The sequence below is a fragment of the Lagenorhynchus albirostris genome, chromosome 17 (assembly GCF_949774975.1).
Source record: "Lagenorhynchus albirostris chromosome 17, mLagAlb1.1, whole genome shotgun sequence".
In the NCBI taxonomy this organism is placed as follows: Eukaryota; Metazoa; Chordata; class Mammalia; order Artiodactyla; family Delphinidae; genus Lagenorhynchus; species Lagenorhynchus albirostris.
In genome coordinates, this window is record NC_083111.1 from 73837717 (window position 1) to 73861648 (window position 23932).

The following is a 23932-nucleotide window of genomic DNA, read 5'->3' on the forward strand; positions in this document are numbered from 1 at the left end:
GCCTTAAGATATATCGGGGGAAAAGGGGGTGGGGTGGGGGAGGGAGGATGGGCTAGTAGACTGGTGACACTCAGCAAGAACTCACCACCTTAACCCATTAAGGTCAATACTGAGCCGTGCTCTCAGTGTCACCTCTCCTGCCCTGGGACAGTGCAGACAGGCTGGGCTTATTTGTTATCAGGGTCCAGGTGGTGCTCCCGCATCTTGGCTGGTCCATGGTGAGTGATTCTGCTAATAATGGGACACCTCTGTCCAGACTTCTGTCAGGTCCTTTGTGGTCTGAGGGTCACAGCTGTCAGTGACAGTGGTTCCCTAGGCAACTGTCACGTCCTTGGGAATCCCTGATCTAAAGAACGTCTGCTACTTGTGTTTCCCTAAGGGATCAGAACCAGCTTATAGAATTAAAAATAACAGAAAGAGCTGACATTTGTTGAGCGCTTACTAAGCACCTGGCATTTCTGTGAGTAAATATCTTAGATTATTGATCATCTGATCCTCTGCTGACAGGTGCTTGCTCAGTAAGTGTGGATTTTAGTCTACAAGATATACAATGTTTCATTTTATTAAAAAAGACAAAAGAAGAACTAACTCTAACTTCAACCCCTCAGCCCACGAGAGATACTGTCTTACAGGGAGAGTAGTTAGAAGGTGACTCTGGAGCCAGGTTGCCTGGGTTCAAGTCCCAGTCCCACTACTTGCTTGTTGCTCTTTTGCACCTTGGTTCCTCAGAGCCCCCATAAATATGGGGTAATAACGGCACCTGCGTCACAGGACTGTTGTGAAGTCATACATGGGAAAACTCACAGGACAGTTTCTGCTGCAGAGGAAATGCTCAATGACCTTTGTCCTAGTCGTCACCATGGTTGTTAGTGTCTTATCCACACATCAGGTCGACGGGGATTCCATCTCAACCATTAGTAAGGCTCCTCTCCGAGGCCGGGGCCCTGCAGTGCCTTTGACCGTGAGGGATCGGTCCACTCAGCCCAGAGCCGAGGCCACGGTCCCAGGAGCCGACTTCAGGCCCCTTGGCACCGCTGGGTCTGGGCCAGGCTCGGGGTGGGGAAGGGACTCTTGCTGAGGCAGGGGCCCCGTGCTTTGGGTTCCCTCCGCCCCCTCCCTCAGTGCCCGCTGCCACCCAGCAGAGCCTGACTGCAGACGGGGCCAGGGCTCCTGTAATCTGGGACCCAAGACTCAGGTCCTTGTCAGTCTGCAGGAATCCCGCCTCCTCAAAGGCCCTTCTTCCCTCTTCAGACCATCATCCGTTCAGTGAGTTTGGGTTTTTTTCAAAAAGCAAGGAGAGCTGTTGCCTTCAAATAGCCTTTGTTTTAGCCTCTGCCCTCCCCAAATTCCCAAAATTGAACTGGGAAACTCAAAGTTGGGCAACTTTGCAGGGGGTGGGGGCAGGGAGGGGGCAAAATACTAGAAACAAGACAGAAATTGATACAGATTTAGCCTACCACGCCCACCCAGCAAGAGCTCTGGACCTAGGGGTCAGAGGCACTGGAAAACAGCAAGACCTTTAGAAGCCTGACCTCCCCATTTCCAGGCTAAAGAACCTTCCCCTGATCCTCCCTGTGTACAAGCTGTGTGCCAAACAAGGTCTTCCCTGGGCTGGACCCTGCCTCTCTCTCTCTCTCTCTCTCTCTCTCTGCCCCTCTCTCCCTCTCTCCTCCCATCACACCCCTCTCATAACTGACAGTCCCTGAGAACAACTAGACCTAGTTAATGAAAACACCCACGGGATCCTAGGTCTCCATCTCTGCCGTTTCTTCTGCTTACAATCCCCCTTCTCTTGTTTCCACCTGACAAACTCTTATTTACACGTCAGAACCCCACCCAGATTCACTTTTTCTGGGAAAATTTTCTAGCTCCCCTTTCTCAACAGAGTTAACCACTCCTTCTTCAGGGGTAATTATCTCCTCTTTTATTACACATGTCTTTGCAGCTAACACTCTGGGCTGGAATTTACTGCTTACATGTCTGTGTGCTTCAATAGATGGGGAGAAACTAAGGAGCAGGAATCTTCTATTTATCTTTGTAAGCCCCGTGCCTAGCTTTGGTTAGAGTTTAATAAATGTTTGTTGAATTTAACTGTTAAGTGTCACCAGACGATAATTCAGCCTCTTTCCACGTTTAGGAGGAAGATGCACTGGGGACCTCGGAGGCCACCAGCTTTGGAAGTCTGATGTGCCGGGTGAAAGCGAGGAGCAGGGGTGGAGACTCTCCAGCTGTGTATCTGAAAAAGGGTAGGTTGATGAGCTGGGTAGCTCGGGGCCCCAGTGGCTTAGCCTGTTCAGTGTCTGGGGCTGCTTTCCCGCAGGACACGTTTAGAGAGGAGCCACGCTGCCCCCAGCGCAAGGGACAGGGAGGCCCATCCTGCAGGTGAGCGATTCAGTTGCAGAGCAGACACGAGGGCTGCGGGCAGAGGCCAGCTGAGTCCACACCGTGTGCCCTGTGCAAGCTCATGTGGCTGCCTGTGATACGGGGGTGTCCCCAGCAGGGCCATAGGCCCTGGGCTCCCTGCAGCTGCCCATCCTGGCCCTCCATCTCACGGAGCTTCACTCCCCTCTCCCTTTCCTGTCCACCCTCCCCGGAAGCTGTCAGACCTTCTCATAAGCAGCCAGACCTCCAAGCTCTTGTCTCTCCCTGCCCTGCACTCAGGACCTCCCCGGCTGCAGTGTGTATGCACGTTACCTGGGGGCTGGTAACACTGCAGATGCCGAGTCAGTAAGTCAGGGTAAGGCCAAGATTTTGCCTATCAAATAACCTCTCAGGGACGCCAAAGCAGCTGGTCCCTGGACTGCACTTTGAGTAGCGAAGCCGTCTCGTGTTTCCTAATTTACAGCTCACTTCCCCAGACACCTTTCATTCCACCCTCACAGAGATTCTTGAAGGAAGGTGAAAATGGGATCATAATCCCTGTTTTATAGATGAGAAAACTGAGGCTCAGAGAGATTAAGAGTGTTGCACAAGGTCATATTGCTAGTAAATTGGGGATCTGGGTTTGAATCTAAGTGCGTCTGATTCCCTTACACGGCCTCACAGAGGGGGTCAGGGAGATACTTTTGGTCGCTGTAACGAAGCAGTGGGTCTTTCCCAAGAATCCTACAGCCTGCACGACTCTGCCCTGTCCATCAGGGCCAAGAGAGGGGACAGCAGTGCAGGGTCCTGAGCCCTGGCCCACGACTACACTCTCCCCGTGAGCTATGATGCCCTTTCTAGTCACCGCTCTCCCGGCCTCGCTTCCTGCGGTTAAGGGTGAGGGGGCTGGAGCCCACCTGGCGGGTTGACCCCAGCTCTGCCACCACGAGCTGTGTGTGACGGTGGACAAGTTCCTTGACATTGTAGGCTGCTGTGATTCCATTAGTCAAATAGGAGTCGCAGGTGAACTGAGGTTGTTGGGGGGTGGGAATGAGGATGCTTTCAGAATGATGCAATGCTTTTAAACAGTGTGTGGTGTGTGGTAAAGAGCCAGAGGAGGGCTTCTACGATCCTTGTCACTCTTGCTAACAGTTTCCTGATGACCCGAGGCAATGGCTGTGGACTGGAAGATAGGCCAGGGGACCTGAGCGAGGACTGGGGCGGGGGGCGGCATTGGAATGAAGGTGGCAGGCATGTCACTTCCTTAGGTCTGAAGCTCCGGGCAGGCAGCCTGCTCCCAGCAGCTTCAGAATTGCGCTGCGAGCAGCTGGCGATGGAGAGGATGCCTTGGACCAGGCCCAGGGCCTCGGCCGACCTCGGTAGCAGGCTCAGCCCACGGCAGGGACAAGCGTCTGTGTACTTTTGTCTCTGGTCCTTCTTTCGCCTAATACCTCCATCCTGTCTGAAATGAGAGCTCCCCTGGGAGAATGGAGTCCAGCAGAGCTGGGTTTTCTCTGATCTCTGGCCAGGTTTTAGAATTTCTGCCCCAGTGTTTATTCCAATTATTTTTACTACCCATTTTGAAAAATGACAGAGCACAGAGATTATTTTCTGAAAAGAAAAACCAAAATAAAATAAGTAACCCCTCTCAAAAATGTTCTTTAAAACCCTACTTTGGCCTTTTATCATATTTTTTAAAAAAGGCAATTGTATTTCTTTTTAAGTGTTTGTTATTTTTTTCTCCTCCTTGTCTCCTGAAAGTTGATACTTTGGGGGAAAATTGCAAGGGAAATCGTGAAGCTTCTTTGCTGCCAAGCTAAATCAAGGGCAGAAATGTTTTTTGCCTTTTTTTGTTTTGTTTTGCCTTTTTTTGGTTTTGTTTTGTTTTGCCTTTTATATTTTCAAGCAGAAAATGCACAGACCCAGCCATGCTGGGTTCTGTTGTAATGAAAAGAGAAGGGATATAAACTGGATCTGGCTTTAGATTCCCCCGCTCCCAACGTACTAGTTCTATCTTTGATCAGGAACAACTTCTTTATTTTACTTTCTGTAAAGTGGGAATAAAGTGGCACAGCTGAGCAGAAAAGGACACAGTTTCTGAAAGTCTCCTGTACAGTCCATGGCACCCAGTAGGCAGTCAGCATGTCCCTCCACATGCCTGCGCTTAAGTGACCTGGAAGATGGGACAGCTGGGTCCATCCTCCAGGGCCGTCCTCTGTCCATACCCACTTAAGGTCCGTGGCCTTGACTGTGGAGGAGGAGCCATGTGATTTTTCAGTATCAAAGGAAGTCAGGGCCTGAAGGTTCCTTGGAGATTATCTAGCCCTCATGTCACAGGTGAAGCCTAGAAACAGGAAGCATCTTGTCCCACTGCATCTGGGTGGACCAAGGACTGTAGGCCCGACCTCCCCCAGCGAGGGAACATCTCCCAGACCTGCTCCGTTGTCTAGGACTCCACCACCGTGTGGGTGAGCCCAGCACCGCACGCCCCATACATGTTTACTGAGTGCCTGTGGAAGGATACACACTTCGCAGGTGCTGTGGATGCCACTGTGATCGAAACAGACAGCATCCCTGATTGATGGAGGAATTGGTCCAGCAATAAAAGCACTTCAAGAGGGTGCTAAGTGCTTTGATGAAAATGAAACAGGACTTTAGGGTAAAGATGGACGTGGGCTACCTAGAAGAGCCAAATTCATGGAGAAGAAAGTGGAACAGTAGTTACTCAGGGCTGGGGGAGGGGGGAGTGGGGAGTTAGTATTTGATGGGGACAGAGTTTGAGTTGGGAGGATGAAAAGTTCTGGAGGTGGATAGGGTGATGGTGCACAATACCATGAATGTTCTTAACGCCACTGAACTATACACTTAAAAACGGTTAAAGTGGTAAATTGTTTGTTATGTATATTTTATGACAATTTAGAAAGGAAAAGAAAAATGAACATGAGCTGCTTTGGGTGCTCAGGGAAGGAACTTCAGAGAAGGGAATGTCGGAACTAAGGATGAGAAGGAGCCCACCGTGCCCAGATCTCAGGGCAGGCGGTCCTCTGTGCAGGCTGTGGGGGGATGCCCAGTGAGCTGAGACGCGGCCCTACCATCCAGGGCAGCACTGTGCAGTAGAACTTTCCGCAGGGATGGAAATGCTCAATAAATCTTTGCTGTCCAGAATGACAGCCAGTAGCCACAGGTAGCCGCTGAGCACTTGGAATGTCGCTACCGCAGCATGAACTCTGACGAACTGAAATTGGTCTTCGAGTAGCCACACGTGGCTTGTGACTCCTGCTGTGAGAGCGGGGACTGTGTCCGGGGAATCACAGCTGGTGGGGCAGCAGTAGCTGTCTCCAGTGGCTCAACTGCAGCATGAAGGATGACACAGCCTCAGTAGAGGCACAGACAGAATGTAAGAGAGATCAAGGGAGGGAGATGAATTCTAACCGTATGAAGCTGGGAGATGGGCCCTTTAAGTCAAGCTGGGCTTTGGCGAAGGGTGGGCGGGGGCTTGGCCTGGCACAGTTAGAGGACAGTCAGGCAGAGGGGGGCTGCGTGAGCGAAGGCTTGGAGGAAGAAGATGCTGGCTTTTTGGAGACCTGTAATGTATCTGCTGAGCGTCAGCTAAGGGCCAAGCTCATGGTTCAGCCTTTTAATGTCCAGTCTATCGTTTCATCCGCTCAGCATCTGTGAGGATTGTATACCATCCTCGCCGGTTACAGAAGGGAAAGCTGAGGCTCGGAGGACCTAAGAACTCACTTGCCAGGGGTGCTGCGGGGATTCGCACTCGGGTCCGCCTGGTTCTGAAGCTTGCACTCTTGCTCCCACGCTGTAAGGTCTCCACCACCTTTAGGTGCATGTGTTGGTTAAGACCTGGTGACCTGTCAGGCCACTGGGAGGTCAGGGCGGCCAAGTGCACAGGCTGTGGTGTTCTTTCTGCCGCCAGCAGCTGTGTGAACCTAGGCCAGACTGTTCACTCGTTAAGGTTCTTTCCTCAAGTGCAAAATGGGTATAATAATAGCACAGACATGTTGGCTATAGTGAAATATATATATCTGAAAAAGCCTCATATTTGCAAAAAGATGCTCTAAAAATAACTGGGCTTTTATGGGAAAACGAGACTTAGGGACAGGCAAAACTCAAACCATGCCACTTCTAGCCAGAGGACTGACAAAAACAGTAACAATCCGATTTAAAATGCTAGCAAAACTTTAAAAGGAGACATATTGAATCCATCACAAAGAAATGCTACAGTAAGTGTGAAGGGCAACGTAGCTTGATGGGGGAGGGGAAGGCCTGAAGAGGTTGAGGCACACAGATGCACGAAGGGAAGGGAAAACGGCCCTCCTCACTCTGAAGACAGAGCCGCTGGCTGGTCTGAGGCAGAGGAAATCCGTGGGCTGACGGGCATCATGGAGTCCTGTGTTTCTGCAGCTTGCTGCCTTCAGCTGCACGTGTATGTGCTGCACTCACCTGTAGTTGGATGACACAGGCAGCGACAAGCTGGGAACACTGCAGATCAGCCAGTGCAACCTCAGCATTGCAGCGGCCGAGCTGCCTGTGCACCACGTGTTCAAACCACTTTGCCTTACAGAAACACACGTGACAGCAGAGCGGTCCGAACCGAACTCAAGGGCAGTGAACATTAAATGAGGCCGTCTAGGTAAAGCACGTGGCCTGGTGTCTGTGTATATAGGTAGAGCTCAGTAAATATTTGCTGGTAATAATAAAAACCATAATAAATGCCAGTCCTCCACACCTCCCCTTCAGACCCTCAAAGGTGTGGTGGGTGTTTGTCTAGGTCTGCTGCTTTGGGGCCATGGCTTTGGTGGGCTCCATTGCTCTGCACACACGGGAGGCCCAGGATTTTCATGGCACAGAGAGCATCTCGGTGGACCGCACCCTGTACCTGGTGTGGTCAGAGGGCCCACTGTCATGTGACCAGCACGCTCTGCTCAACTCTGCATTGTTTTGAGATCTTAAAAAAATTTTTTTTCTACCTTTTCCCCAGGCCAAGAATTCACCATGACAGGTCAGAAAAGCTTTGAACAGACTGGTTTCCAAAATGTGCTCTCCGGAATGTACAGCCCCGTCACCTTCTCAGCGTCAGGAGCCAGTCTGACCGAAGTCCATCTCTTCTGTCTTCTTGCCTGTGACCGTGATTCCTGTTGCGATGGCTTCATCCTCACGCAGGTCCAAGGAGGTAATATGACAGTGAGGGCTGGGGCTTCCCTCTTCCACGACCTGTGGTCTACAAAGTTTGGGGAAGGCGCGGGATTGCAGAAGACAGGATACACAACACGGAGAATGCCTGGGGAAGCGGCCACACTCACTTAGAAAGTGATATGCACAAAATTAGGGACTATCACGACCCTTCCAACAGGTCACATACTATGTTGGCCACTTTGCGTTTGAATACCACGTTTTTCCTTAGTTCTGCCTTCAGAGGAGATATTTCGAGCTCCATTTTCACAAACCAAGAAACTGAGGCTCAGAGAATTCAACTAGCTGCTCCTAATCACCCTGCTCCTGACACAGTCACGAGTGATGGGGCTAAGATTTGAGCCCAGGTGTATCTTCAACAGCATCTCACTGCCACCTCTGAAGCTTGGACCCACCACATTTGGTTGAAAAATGTTAGTTCATTCCCATCACCCATGATCGTTCATTCAGTGATTGATTATTTATTGAGTGCCTACTGTATACCAGGTCATGTGACCCATAGGGCTGGAATTTTCAGTTGTCTCTCAACAGTGGGACTAGACTTCTGTTTACAGAAATAAATCCGTGTCCTTGGCTACGTAGCCTCGTGGTTGTTGAGAAGGGGCTTAGGTCAGACGGACCTGGGTTCTAGTCATCACTCTGTAACTGTCTCGCTTTTCTTGAACAAATTGCTTAAACTAAGTTGTAGGTCCCTTATCCATGAAAGAGAGATAATGATAATTCCTATTTGACTATTCGTTATAAAGATACTGGGTGCAAAATGCTGGACTTGAGCTTGGCTCCTGGTATGCTATTCATTTAGTGACAGAGGGACTTCCCTGTGACCAACTGCATGATTGGCAGCTTCAGCTAATGGAGAATTCTGAAGATTAAAAAATATATGAAGTAGTCTTATATATCTTTTTATGACCCTCACTTCCAGTCAGCTATAAACTTTAAGTGATCACCATACCTGTGAAATCCAATGTTCCAGGTATTGGGAATCTATAAAAGGAGCTTAGAATGTGGTCGGGGAGGCGAAGGTACCATGAAGGACCATAACCTTCACTCCCTCATCTGTGCTGTCATCCAGGCACGTATGGAGCTCCGTTGTGCACCAGGCTCGATACACAAGGCGACACAAGTGTCTGAGGCCGTAGGAGGCTTGAGTGTAGAGGAGGGAGATGTCAAGGGGGCTTGGTGGTCAGGGAGAGCCCTCTGGAAGAGGAGAGACTTGATCCAGGCTTTGTGGGATGGGTAATGTTTAGATGGAAAGAGAGGAGAGAGAGTCTGGTCGGAGTGGGTATTCCTGGGAGCTGAGCTCAGTCGGGGAGACCGCGTATTCTGGAGAACATGATCTATGACACTGGACTTATCAGTCTACAGACCCAAGGCTATGATCAATTCCAGCATCTGTACATCATTCCGTCCAGACTCAGAGGTAGATACTGTTGGCTGTCTAGCTTGGTCACCTGGTGGGACAGTTGTATGGTGAGTGATGGAAGATATCGGGTGTCAGATTTGGTGATGGGAAAGGGATATTTGGGAAGGTCCATATGGAGTGGGTATATGCTAAGTATGAAGTGGCTTTAAGACATTCACAAAATGTGGACTGAGCTTTTGGATACAAAGATGCAGAGCTCAGAGAGGGAGTCTGGGTGGGAGATGGAAATGTGTGAACAGCCAGCGTTGAGGTAGTAGCAGAGGTGTGGGTACGGATGGATTTCCTAGGAAGGGGGTGCTGGGTGAGAAGATGGAGGAGAGTGGGACTGATCCCTGGGGAATATCTACATAACTGATGGAGAATCTGCATAGAAGACAGAGAGGAGGAGACCCAGGAGAGCAGCAGGTCTTAGAAACCAGACTGGAGACGGTTGAAAGATGAAGGAAGTTGTCAACAGTTTTGAATGCTGCTGGGTGTTCAGACAAGGTGATTCCTGAAAAATGCTGAGGTCAGCTCGCAGTGGTCAGCAGAGGCTACAGTGAGAATGTTTTGTTGGAGGTCAAAGGAGCCCAGGCAGGAATGTGGATTGAAGTAAGTTGAATCCTAAAATTCCTTCTAGGTTTAATGCTTTGTGGTTATGTGATGCGCATTCATGTCAGTGTTTAGATAAGCAAAAAAATAGACATTGTACACACACATATACACGGACACACGCACACAGGCACACCTCATTTTATTGTACTTCATCGTGCTTCATAGATGCTGCGTTTTTTTACAAATTGAAGGTTTGTGGCAACTCTGCACCGAGCAAGTCTATCGCGCCATTTTTCCAGGAGCATTTGCTCGCTTTGTGTCTCTGTGTCACATTTTGGTAATTCTCAAAATTTGTCAAACTCTTTCATTATTATTACATTTGTCATGGTGATCTATGATCAATGATCTTTGATGTTACTGTTGTAAAAAAGATTACGACTCGCTGAAGGCTCAGATGCTGGTTAGCATATTTTAGCGACAAGGCACTTTTAAAGTAAGGTATGTGCTTTGTTTTTTTAGACGTAATGCTATTGCACCCTTAGTAGACTACAGTATAGTGTGAACATAACTTTTATAGGTACTGGGAAACCAAAAATTCCACGTGACTCACTTTCTTGCAACTTGTGCTTTATTGTGGTGGCCTGGAACCAGACCTGCGACTGCTCTGAGGTGTGTCTGTATATGTCTTCTTGATGTGTGCCTATATTTAGAAACACTGCAATTCAAATCCAGGGTGCTTTCTGCCTTCTTTAATCTTAATGTCTTTTCTGAGGATACCACAATTTCCCCAGATGTTCGATTACTCACCAGACCACAAGATTTTTCAAATTGGAAAGGTTGACTTCATTTTCCTTAGGATCATCTATGGAGTAATTACTTTGTTCTGGGGAGCAGTAAAGCCCACACAATCCTTTTTTCCATGACATTTCTGGCTAGCAGTTTGCCTGTCTTTCCCTCCCAGTGTAACCCGTGATCCGTGAATTATGTTGATCTGAACAACCACCTCGCAATGCTGCAAGTTAAGCTTTTCTTTGAGACACACATCAAACATCAGGCAGATGTTTTTCCCAGTCTCGTCTGATGGGCAGTCCTGGAATTTTAACTTGTGAAGCTTTGGCTGGATCTGCTGATGACCAGGAACAGAATCCCGCTACATGCTTTTACTGCAGTCTGGAAGGGCATTTAATTTCTGGTAGAGTCCCCCTTGTCCCCGCCCCCTTCTCCCCTGCAGGACTCCAGCCCCTCCAACCTCCAACCCTGAAATGGCTTTGTTTCCACTGATAATTATTAGTGAAAATTCATGAGGCTTCTGGACCTACATTTCATGAGCCTACTTGTAACACAACAAGGAGTTGAGGCAACTTGGAAATGGGGTTCAGTGGCACTTGTGTGGCCTGAGGCTCCCGGGAGTGTAATTGAAGCCGGCTCACGTGATCAGCAGTGATTTCAAATCTCCAGCTGGCGCCCACCTCTCAGACACCCAGAGTTCTCATCGACACTTGAGCATTAGTTAAAGAAGAAAGCTGCCTGCGTTTCTCTTCCCAGGTCCGAGAGCCGGAGGAAAAACGTGCCCCACCTCTTGTTTAAGTCCATGATTCTTCCTTTGGCTTCGGAGAGGGGCAGCCGCAGAGCTCAGGCTTCCTCTGGGCTCTCGGCAGGCGCTTACGCACCCTCTGTGCTGCCCTGTGCTCGGCTCCGGCTCTGGGTCCGGCCAGGCCAGGCGAGGCACTCACTGCCCTCTGGTCCTTCCTCTAGTTCTGTGCAGTCACTCAAACGCCCCATCTGTGAAGTGAAGTGGCCTCACCAGCTCAGGGATTCTGGGACCCGGCTGTGCGCTAGGATCACCTGTGGTGCTGTTCACAGGACTAATTCCCAAATGCCACCCTTGCGACCTGTCAAGTCGGAACCTCTGTAGTTGGTGCCCAGGAACAAGCACTTTCAAAGCTCTCTCTGTGATTTTGATATAATCGGTCTAAACACCCTGGTTTGAGAACCACCGAGTTAGTGGGTCTCTCAGGTAACTTTTTACCACAAAGATGCTGCTGATGATAATGATGACGATTAGTTTTAACTACTCAGGTTAAAAGCGGGACAGGAGAGAACAACACGTCAGATTCATAAGCCAGGCATCCGTGAGTCCCCTACGTTGGGGAGATTTTGGTGCAAGAAGTTTGAAACTTATCTGGATTTGGACATAAGTTAGGATAAAGAAGGGAATAGGAGCTGCGGGGTGGTATATTTCCTTTTTCTTTTCTTTTCTTTTTTTCCCCCAGGAGAATCTGAACAACTATACTACCTAGCAGGGTTATGTATCCAAATAATACATAAAGTATGTAATTTCTAGATCTCAATAAATTCGGGCAATGTACTTAACTTATATGAAGCTCAGTTTCCTCATCCGTGAGATGGAGAAAATAATGTCAATAAGAATTAAGGAGATTAATATACTTAAAGCGCTTATCATAGCGCATATCATTCCTTGAAGCCTCAAAAAGATGGAAAATGGAGACAGAGGATTCTGGCAGTAAGACCCCTGGTGGTATCAGAGGTGTCACTGCTGCTGTCCCCATGAAGAAGGGCTCTCATGGAGGAGGAGGTAGTGTCCCTCCTCTCAGGAATTTTCCAGTAAGACAACTGCAGGACGATTGGGGAAGGATAGCCCAAATTAAAACCAGGCTCCTGAGTTCCGGTGTCCACTCCCGAGGAGTTGTTGCCCGCCCACAGCCTACAAGCCTCTCAGGGCACAGACGCATGTCTCTAAAGGGGCTCTGCTTGGTCCCCATCACACTGACCTCTCTCCCATCTCATGACTCTGTAGGTTCCATCATCTGTGGGTTGCTGAGCTCTCCTGATGTCCTGCTTTGCCATGTCAGAGACTGGAGGGACCCTTCGGAAGCTCAGGCTAAAGCTGCGTGTCCTGGGGTGACGTATGAGCAAGACAGCCGCCAGGCGACGCTGCGTCTGGGAGGCCAGGAGTTCAAGAGTAAGCCTCTGCCTTCTGCACGTGTGCGTTCCTTCACAATGAGCTGTCCTCACCAGCAAGGTCTGCTCCTTTGCTGTGAGCCCTCTCCATACCCTGAGGTGTTTATCCTTCTGAAAAGAAACTGTACCCAGGAGGGGCAGAAAAAACAACCAGAGCATCTCAGCAGCGCTCCACGGGAAGCGTGACACAGCTCTGGGGCCGCAGGTTGGCTGGGGGGAGGCTGGCTCAGCAGGGCAGCTGCACTGACCTTGACCGGGCTCTTTCACGTGTCTCGGGGGTCACTTGGTGGTTGACCACTCTTGTCTGGACTTGGCCAGGGTGGCCTGGCCCTACTTCATGTGCCTCTTCTTCTGGATGAGCACGTTCTCCTATGGGCAGAATCAGGAAAGAACAAGGGAAACAAGCCAGGCCGTTGAAGGTTGAGGCTTGGGTCTGTCCCTGTCACCACTGCCTCACTGCACTGGCCCGGCCCGACTGGAAGTCAGGAGTGGGGAAACATACTCCATCCTTTAGTGGCAGGAACTGCAAAGTCCAGTGTAAAATGTGTGACTACAAGGTAGGGGGAAGAACTGGGGCCAAAGATGCGGTATGTCCCCCAGGGCTATCTCCCTGGGTGTATTTCCCCTCTGTCAGTCAAGGAATTCCAGGAGGTAACCACAGCACTGCCCATCCTAGATACAGGGGCCCAAGGAACTGTTGGCCCCCCGACAGGGGCTCCACTGACAGAAATAACCATTGAGCTTGCTCCTTGCCCTTTTTTCTTTCAGAAGCTCTTCCAACATTTTCCATAAACGTATAAGCACTGGATCTAGAGATCCCCCCTGAGATCATCCGCCCCACTCCTCATTTTACAGGGAGGGGCCTTAGCACCCGAGGCCCCGGCGGCCAGTCAGCTCTCTCTCTGCCTCCCCCAGCCCCGGCCTCTGCTGCCTCTCAGCAGACCTCCACCAGGGAGGAGTGGAGACTGCTCTGTCCTGAGCCAGGGACCACCACGCCAGGGCTACTCAGTGTGGTCGGGACCAGCAGGCTTAGCATCACCAGATGATCATGAGAAATACAGATTCTCAGGCCTCTCCCCGGACCCCAGGGAGGCCCCAGGAATCTGTTCTAACAGGCTGTCTGGATAATGCCATGCCCGCTAAGTTTGAGAAGCACTGAGTTAGGTGACCTGGAAGTTTCCTTCCGACCTGGACAGTCTGAGTTTTCAGCGTAAACGGGGCCCAGCTGCTCACTTCCCTCTTCCGGACCCAGTGTGCGGTTGGCGGCAGCCTGGTCCATCTTGTCTCCTCTCTGCTCTATTTATCTGCCAGCCTGTGAACTCAGAACTTGACCCCATGGTTCCAGTCCACCCTCTGAGTTGAGAAGGGTGAAAGCATGAGCTGGTGTCAGCCAGATAGAGGAGAGGAGGGGACTGGGCAGAGGTCAAAGGAGCCGTGAGATGCCCTGGAAGGTGGTCCTCTAAGGGCTGGCAGAGACCATGTCCTTTCTCCCGGAGAAGTTTCCATGCTTCTCAGTGTACTGCAGCCCTTGGGGTTCTAATGGCAGAGAGCTCAATGTCACCTCCTCCAAAAGCCCTCCCTGACTACCCCTGCAGGTCTTATTGCTTCCTCCTCTGCAGAGCTTCGTGCATGCTGCATGCATTGCTCTGTTAGACAGTGCAGTGGGCAGTGCATCTAAACCCAGCCTTTGCCTGGCTGCTTCCCTCCCTGGCCCGGCTTAGAGTTTGCCCCCTGGTGTTGAATCCCACCTTTGGACACCAGCTGTGTGACCTTGAGCAAGCCAGTAAATACCTTCAGGCCTGATTGCTAATGGAGTAATGACAGTTTCCCTCTCACTGGGTTGTGAAGATGAAAGGAGAGGGTAAACAATGGCAATGGTGATAGAAACATCTTCCGTGGTGCTCACTAGGAGCCAGGTCCTGCTCCAAGGTCCTGGCCTGTTCTAACTCGTGAATCCTCAGCACAGTGCTTTAAGGGAGGTACTACTGGGACTCTCCTGGTGGTCCAGCGGGGAAGACTCCGCGCTTCTACTGCAGGGGGCATGAGTTCCATCCCTGGTCGGGAAACTACAATCCCGCGTGCCGCGTGGTGCAACCAAAAAGGAAAGAAAGTTTAATTTAAAAAAGGGAGGTACTATTATCATTATCCCATTTTACAGCTGAAGACACTGAGGCACACAGAAGTGGGGCTTTCCTAAGGTCTCAGAGCTTGCACGTAGAAGGGGGCTGAAACCAGGCATTCTGGCTCCACAGTGACGTTCATAACTGCTTCCCTATATCGGCACTTACAGATGATACACGTGTAGAACTTAGTATGGTCTCTGACACATAGTATTACTATTAGGTGATTTTAGTATCATTTAAAAATCTGTCATTTTTTTGTTATATTTAAGAACTGGACTTACTATATAATATATAATAAGAACTGTGTCTTATTAATTTCTGGATTCACACCATGGAGCATAAAACCTGGCATAGAGAATATACATAGTATCTGTGGAATGCCTATTTACCAAAGCCTGGAAAAAATATTGCAGAATTTGTGGAATTCCATGAGGTTTAGTTTCTTTTGGGGTAAGTAAAATCCAATAGCTTATTTCTATGATGGATAGTAAACACATGGTATCCATTACTCTGAGAGGTAGCCCAGTGTGGAAACAAGCATTTGAAGAAAGACATATGATCCATTCATGGGCAATAAATCCAGAGTGAAATGCTTAACACAGAGTGTGTGCTTGGTACGTGCCCAAGAAGTGAAGACTATGCCCTTGTCTGGCCTCCCTGAGGAGGAGTGATTACCGAAGACTTTTGAAGTTCTTTATTTTTTTCAGTGCCCTCTGTGTATGTATATATTTTGGGGTGCTGGCAGAGCTTTAAGAAGGGAACCCTCTGATGGGGATTTCAGGCAGCCTGAGGCATATTCATGATGTTCCAGATTGAAGGTTGACTTGCACACAGACTGATCTGGAGGCCACCTCCGATTGGGAACAATAGGGCCAAATCCTTCCTTCCCACAGTAAGACGTCAGCCTTCAGTACAATTAACCCTTGAGAAAATAAACATAGGGATCTAAATTCTTACTAAAGGGTGAAGAGCTGATAAGTACCTTTTCCTAATGGCAGATATTGATGGAGGGATACTGATGGAGGGAAAGAGCAGTGAGGATTCCAGGTATCCGAACAACTGAAGGAGACACTGTGGAGTGGATTGGTAGCACGTGGGAAGGGGATAGGGATAACAAAGAGGATTTCTAGCCCTCCCACGGTTGGTTGAGGGCCAGCCTCTTCCTTCCATTTTGCAAATGGTTAGATGGTTTTTAAAATACAGACTCTGGAATCAGACCCCAGGATTCAAATCCCAGTGTGAATGCTTACTAGTTATATGAGCTCTCTGTGTCTTGGTCTTTCCAATTATAAAATGAGGATAATGGTGACTTCTGACGCCTGGGGAGATTGGGAGGATTATAGGAGGAAAACATGTGAAGCACTTGGAATAGTGCTTGGAGCGAGGCGGGCACTCAGTAGATACTGGAGACCCTGGAGCAATGGTTGGCATTTAATGGTTGGCAGCTGAATCCTGCTTCCCCACCCATCCCCCAGTTCCGTGACCTTGTTCAGAGCACCTAACCACCCTGAGCCTCAGGGTCTTCATCTGTAAAATGGGGGCACACTTTTAAAATATATTACATAAGGCAGTGCTAACGTGCTCTACAGGCTGTAGTTTAAGGTATCGTTTTCCGAACCCCAAGTCCCTGGTCCCCCAGTTGCACATGCAGCAGAGGCGCTCTGTAGGATGTCCGGTCTGGACATCCGTTCTCACTGTTCAGCTCACCGGTACGGCAAGGGTCTGCTTCAGCAGGTGGTTCATGGAGAATGAGTATTTTCTTATAAAATGTAAGTGAATTGATTGCCAGTTGTAGGAAATCACAACCCAACGGAACACACTAAATTCAAATAGTAAGGGCGTCAGCATCCGTGCCGCATTTTACAAAGCATTTTCACATCCATCAACTCAACTGATCCTTTTGACAGTCTGGTGAGGCAGAGGCAATCTGAGGCAGAAGTGTGAGGTTATATCACACTTTTGCTCATGGGGGTGAATTTTATAGCCGTGACGTGTCACACTTCAAGAAACTATCTTTACATTAAGTGCCATGGCTGGGGCTTCAACTCAAGCTGTGGAGACCGGAGCTGTCAGGGGCGTCTCTCACTGTCTGCTGCAATGGCCCTGCATCTAATTTACTGGAAGCAGAAAAGTGCTTCAGAGGTACCCTTGTATCATACCAGCAAATTAAGGAGTCTGGTAATTGAGAATTTTGCTCCCTGGACATCTCTCTGGGGCTGCTGTACTCCAGATATTGGGGAATGAAGGTCATCTACCAGCATATTCTATTTCAAGATTTTAAAGGGCTGTGGGGAGAAGGGAACAAAAGGTGCAGGAAAGGCAGCGGGTCAAGTGTGCACTGCAGAGATGAGCTGGGAGGGGCACGACAGCCATGGCGAGGGGAGTTGCTGAGCTAGCCCAGCTATCGCTCGTCCTGACCAGCAGCTGGGTGTGAGGTGCCAGGCCAGGTAGCAGACTATAGAGACAGGTGGAGTGGTTTCTGCTCTCAAGGAGCTCACAGGCTAGTTGGGGTGACAGATATGGACATTATTAAAGTAGAGTGGGCCTCCTATTTGCTCATCTTATGGACTGATGAAGGATTGTGGGACGCAGAACCCCCTTTAGCACTTCTCTTCTCTTTTGTTAAGCCAGCCAACTCCATGGGAGTAGGGTAGACTTCTAATATTACCCAGAACAAACAAATACACCCCAAAACAAACAACCCCACAAATCACCCGGAAGCAGTCTTATCAGCACGTTTCACTGGCTGTGAGGTTTCTCTTTCCTGTCGCCGATTTCTGTTTAACCTGGTGCCAGGTTGGCGTGTGTCTCCGTAGAAGAGTCCACTCGGGGTCTGCCTCTCCCCGATTCCCAGTGGACGCGTCAGGTGTTCTCAGTTGTTTGGTGTTGTCTGGATCATCTTCTTATTTCTAAGAAAAACGACTTGGGAAGCTCTGGGGCTGCACATGCCCCATTTCTGACAACACCTTGCAGTGCAGATGAATTAAAAAATAGGCAGACTGAACATCCCCTAGTGCCCACAGGGATTTAAAATTGGACAGGAAAGACAGGCCTTGGAAGAAATACTCCTGGGTTTTTTCTACATCCCAAAGGCTTCATGTTGTTGATTAATGGTGAGGCTCAGCCCGATGGCTGGCGTTCTCTTTGTGGGAGTCTGTTTTGTATCAATGATTGTCACTACCTTGGGGTGCTGGGAGCTGAGTGGAGGAACTTACATGCATCTATAATGTTCATGGTCACCAAGGGCATCTGGAGTAGATGTATGATGGACACCTAGACACAGGATGCCTCTCTTAGTTCTTTACGGTAGCTGTCATTAGGAGTAAGCTAATGACAGAGCCTGAGACAAGGATTCAGGAGTGTAGTTTATGTAGGAAGGGCAAGGAATATAAGTAGAGACGTGGTAGAAGTGATGATACAGAGAAGAGAAAACGGCCTGTAAAAGATGGACTCTGAAACCTAGGTTTTCCAGTTTAGGATCGTGCCCACTCCCACGTCGTAGATTCAAACTACTCATACCACGCGCCCCCCAACCCCCACCCCAGATGTAGCACGTGATCTCTGCAGAAGTGTCCTAAAGTCAATTAAGACCACACAACACCCATCAACCCTCGAGAGTCAGGCTCCCTGCCAAAGCCCCACAGTTCTAAATGTGTGTGTGTTCCTGCAGCCTTGATTACAGAGAGAGCAGATCACATAAGGCAGAGTCTGCAGGCCTGTTTGTGCAGCAGGGATATTTTAACTCAGTTACTGTGGAAGGCATGGGACGATGTCTGGAAAGTCTAAACCATGAGCCAGGAAGAGGAGGGATGAGGTTTCCTTCTGTTCTATGTGTCTTCTCACCATCAACAATATTGAACTGGGAGAGTTTGGGGGAATGGAGTGCAGGATCAGAAGTCTGCATTAGGAAAACTAATTTGCTGGCCAGCCTTCTTGTGCTTGGGCAGATGAGGCTCTGCACTTACTTGGTGGACTCTGAAAACCATTGATTGCTTTGTTTTCCCTATTCGTTTGTCTTTGCATTCGTTACGGTGCTGAACACTGGTTCTATGGCAGGGATAATAATAGGTGTGGTGATATAAAGAGGAATAAGGCCCATTCTCAGCCCCTGGAAGCTCACAGTACATTCAAGGAGCTGGAAAATTATGGTCAAGCATGAGGTTGAAGACAGTCATTCCCAGCCTCACAAATACCATCCCCATTTGCCAATGGGGCAAGACTCTCAGAGGATGTAAGTGACAAGGAAAATTAACACAGCTGTTGAGGCTTCTATGAATTTGGCTCACTTTAAACCAATCCATAGTTCCTTAAGTGATTCTCAGTGTCGCAGGATCCTGACCCCTCCCTACAATAGTCCTTTTGGTGCTCTAAGAAAGACACGTGGGCTCTGGTTTTGGAGGATGGAGGGAACGAAAAGTGCCCACTGAACTGAGACGGTATCTTGACACCGTAAAATGAGGCAGGCAGCTCGAAATAATCAGTGGGTCTATTTATTATAGGGTAACTTGCTCACAGGGCGGGATGGGGATTGAGCATCAATGCTCTGGAAGCATTAGTAGCTGCACTCTGCACTGCTGAGGAGCCACTAGGACAATTTTATAATTAACCTAGCATATGGGGGTACGTGCTTGGAAACAGGACATGCATTCCTAAGTGAAGATTTATGAATGGGTAACTACTCTCGTGTGCTGGAAATACATCAGCCAAGGTCTTCATCATTGTTTGGAGGCTACCAGAGCATAGAGGCCACCTGGACCTAACGATCATTAAACAATATCTATTAACTACAAAGCCCTTGATGACAGAGAAGTGATTTATGGCACAGTACGGCCCTAGGCAGGGTCAGTGGAAGGACAGAAAGGATTGTAGGGGCCCAAGATGGCATCAGTTATGCTAACATCCATAATTCTGGCCAGCTCTGGTTTTGTACCAGCAGCTGGAGGAAAGCTTCGAGAAGATTTTGGGATGTGCCTTGTGTGGGAAACAGAGTCTCAGGCCCAGGAGGGGCCAGTGTTGGGGAGGTAAGGCGGTTACGATCACGGTGGGTCCCCAGTAGGAGCAAGCACACTCAAGCTCGTACAAATAAACATCTTCTTTGCAGGTCTGACACCCCTGAAAGGAAACCGGAGCACCTTTACCAGTTCCCAGCAGGTTTATCTCTGGAAAGGTAAGCTCTGTGGTGGGAGGGGGTGAGCAGACACTGATCACAGGAGACGGTCTGGACCCACTTCTCACTCACAAGGCACTCTGCTCCCCAGAGAAACAATGTAGAGATTTACTTTCCAAGTGAGTGCTCTGTGTGGATAGAAGGGCCCCAACTCTCATCAGATAAGATACCACAGTGTAAAACAAAAATGAAAAGTGTGGAAACCTAAGGAAGGATGAAGGAAGTAAGCACTGGTTCCTGTGAGATCAAGTTCATTGACCACAAGCTGCCCTTGTTAGTAGGATGGGAGCTCTGAGGCCACCGCAAACTACAGGAGGCATTTCTCCAGGGAGCCTCGGCCGCAGGCCCCTCCTTCCCCGAGGCTCGGTGAGGGACAGGACCCCAGGGGGGTGTGCCATGGGCTCCTGCTTAGAGCTGATGCTACCGTGGGTTCATGGGACAGGTTGGGCTCAGATGAAATGCATATTTGGCATCTCTTTTCTGCTTTCTTTGTTCTCCTTTGAATTTAATGAACCTTGACCTAGTGCCTACTCAGAGCCAGGGACTGTGGAAGGCATGTACAATGAGTCTAACATGGTGAGAGAGATGAGTGAGGCACAGCCTTGACCTGGAAAGGGCCCCAGCCTCAGGAGGGAGCAGACAGGCGGGGGTCCTAGGTGTCATGGTCCTAGGTGCCGGGTGAGAGACATGGGGAAAGATCCCGGCCACTGTACCACTTCCCTCCTCTTCCCATGATCCCTCCTGACTGATCTCCAGTCCTCTGAGAGATAGGACTGGTGACCTGATTCTATGCCTGTGAAATAGTGTGAGAGAGCACAAAGGGTGGGCTTAGAGTGACTGGGTAAGAATTCTGGTTCCTTTACTTCCCACCCGTGTGAGCTTGAACACATGGGTGACAAGGCAATAAAAATGGTCCTGGCCTCATAGAGTTGTGTGAGCATTGGCTCAGTAATTCCTGTAACGTACTTAGTACAGTACCTCGTGCATCATCCATGCTAATTAATGTGAGTGATGGTGGTGGTGATGATGGTGGATGATGAGCAGGAGAAGGAAGAAGGAAGAAGAAGGAGAAAAGGAGAGGAGAAGGGAGGAAGATGAAAGGAAGGTGCCCATCATGGTTTTCATTTTAAGGTGATATAATGAGATGATACACTTCTTTTCTCCTTTAGTAATACCCATATGGTACATGCGGGGTTGATATTCTGTTCACTTTTCAGACAAAAAAAAAAAAAGAGACTTGGAGAGGTTAAGTGAGATGCTCACAGGAGCATCTCAGGAGGTGGTCCTGGGGTGGGACCCAGACACTGGTTCCAAGTCCAGTGCTTTCTATTTATTAGAAATTTCTGTGTTGTACAATATAGCCTTGTAGCTTAATGACTATAAATGGAGTATACCCATTAAAAATTGTGAATCACTATATTGTACAACCTTAACATATAATATTGTACGTCAGTGATGCTGCAATTAAAAAAAATTAAAATTCTGGTAAATGATTTGCTAGCTGGTGAAAAATTAAGGACTTGCTTCTCCCCAGGACATTTGCCCCACTAAACAGAAGCACCCAAAGACCTGCCTAAAACCTGGTTCCCCCGTCACGGAAGACCTGTTCCTGACTTGGGAATTTCATTTAATTTTTTCAACTTCCAGTTCATCTACTTTCCACCTGCATGTTCTGGGATAAGTTATTTCAAGTCTGTGAGTCTCAGTTTTCTCAAGAGTAAAATGGAGGTCTTACTCCTTCCCTTCACAGGGGGTCGTAAAGACCAATATTTATAAGCATATCCTGTTAACTCTAAAAGACTTTACCAATGCTAGCAATCTCAATATCAAGGACAATAATAGTTCTCTTACGGAGAGGATGGCTGATGTTCCACAAAAGGCCGAAGAATGCAGACCTATGCCGCTGGATTTGTTCCAGATTGTATTGGGGCACCTGGCTGTGGACCATGAGTGTTTCCTACATTGTCATTACCATTTTGTTGACCAGAGGAATATCTCCCCTTTTCCTCCCCAATATTAGAACAGCGATCCTTTTCTTTTTTTCTCCTAGATTCTGACATGGGGTCTCGGTCTGAGTCTATGGGGTGCAGACGAGCTGTGGAACCAAGGCCAGCGTCTCCAGCAGAAACAGGTACCCACCCAAAACCTCTTAATATACTTGGTATCTGGCTGGGGAGACAGATGGTGATGCCAAGGGTCTGGTCGATGAGTGGACCCATGAACACCACTCCATTCTGCAGCCATGGACCCCGTCTAAGCTTCTAATCCACTATCCATTTCGTTAATACGGACCGCTCCTTGGAGGGGCAATTGGCACAAAAAGTAAGGTGAAATGACTGCAAAGTCACCACTGCTGCTGAGAAAGAAAACAACCATAATAACAAATCCAGCAAAAGACTATTAAAGAGCAAAGTTCATCTGAAGGTGATCAGTGCCTTCGATTATGTACACGCTGAAGAATGTAAGCAAAATGTTCATGTTCTGGAATTGTTTATGGATGAGATGTCTGTGAGGGTCTCTTGAGAGAGAGTCATTTTATGCAGTGGAAGATGTAAATCCACAGCTTCCTAGGGGCAGCGTGTGTGTGGTGTCTGAGGCTTCTCCATTGCCCGAGGCTACAGTTGTTTTTCCTTAGGTGGAGCTGAAAGTCCGGGTTGGGGGCAGAGGGAGAGGGAAAGAGAGCCACATAGAGAGAGAGAGAGAGAGAGAGGGGAGGGGAGGAGGGGATAGGGAGAGGGGAGGCAGTCAGCCTGCAGCACGGTGGTGGGGGACAGCACACCAGAGGGGAGAAACACCACATTGCACAGCAGAGAGACTAGGGCTGGAGCGGCTTTTGGCAACTCACTACGAACTGCATGGCCATGGGTACTTTGCTCACCTCCTGTGAGCCTCGATTCCTGCTGTGTGGAACGTACCTTGCTTTCCACTTATCCTCTTATAAAGAACATACCTGGAAGACATCTGGCACATTGCCTGGTACATAATACCCCCAGATGCCCACACAATGGTAGTTTCTTCCCTTTCCCATGGCTTTGGTGCAGATAAAAATGAGATCATGTACATAAATCATTACAACTGGGACTCATCCCATACTAGCTGTTCAGCAGTTATGAGTTTGCTCTGCGTCCATAGAGCTGAGGGCTCGAGGGCTGTGTCCTGATTCCGAGTGTGGCCCTCAGGTCAGTAGAGCAGGGTTCGAATCCCAGCCCTGTCTCCATCTGCCTGTGCAACCCCGAGTCATCTTCTCTGAGCCTCAGTTTCTCCTTCTTTAAATGAGAGTAATAGCAGTCCCCATGAGACGGGATTAGAGGATGTAATTCTATAAGTTGCCGTGACACAGAGCAGGTGCTCAAAAACCAGTAGCTGTTATTATGTGGTAGTTGGGATTATGATCCTAGCACCGAGCCTGGCTCGTAGCAAGCCTTCCCGAAGGTTCTGTCCCCAGTCCACCTCTCTTCCTGTGTTGCCTGTCGGACAGCAGATCCCAGCTGGGGATCGTGCTAGGGTCACGGTGCATATTCCCGTCCAAATGCCTTAACAGCTATGCCCTTCTGCACCTTCAGAGGTTTGTAGTGGCAGCTTCAGTCTTGCCAGTGAGCTGGGGGGAGTGGGGGACTGGGCACCATCACAGGAGCCTTCCCCTTCTTGTTCTCAGGTGCAAGCCTTTAGCTGGGTCCCTCCTGCACAGAGACCTGGCCCCTCTCCTGTCCAATCTTTGCCTGCACTGGCAATCGGCATATTGGTTGTGTCCTGGGAGCCTCCCAAGCCCATGGCTGCTGTTCAGGTTTCTCTGCTGCCACAGGGGCAGGGGGAGTGAGCTCACCAGGCAGGGGAGCAGCAGTGAGCCCACTCCCCCTTGAGACTCCTGGGTGCCAGGCCCTGCCTCTGGTGCTTTAAATCCATCGCCGCACAAACGTTGACAGCCCTGCTCATCGCTGTCATTCTTCCCATTTTACCAATGAGCAATGCGGGGCTCAGAGTGCCTGGTAGCCCTCGCTTTAGCCGGTCCAGTGCTAAGAAAGCAGCCACGCTGGGATTCAAACCCTGGTCAGCTGACTCTAAGGCCCAGGTTCTTCTAGAACACAAGCTGCTCCCAGGTGCAGACAGCATGGACTTGAGAGCTGAGTCTTGGTG

At 49.2% G+C, this 23932-nt stretch overlaps 1 protein-coding gene across 1 annotated transcript in view; it reads left to right on the plus strand.

The window, feature by feature from the left end:
- Positions 1–23932, plus strand: part of TG (thyroglobulin) — a 241635-nt gene that overhangs the window by 66469 nt on the left and 151234 nt on the right. Inside the window, exons 25-29 of the mRNA XM_060127453.1 lie at positions 2138–2246; positions 7358–7549; positions 12345–12509; positions 19733–19798; positions 21849–21929. Of these exons, the coding sequence (XP_059983436.1) occupies positions 2138–2246; positions 7358–7549; positions 12345–12509; positions 19733–19798; positions 21849–21929 (613 nt within the window). The remainder of the gene's footprint in view (positions 1–2137; positions 2247–7357; positions 7550–12344; positions 12510–19732; positions 19799–21848; positions 21930–23932) is intronic.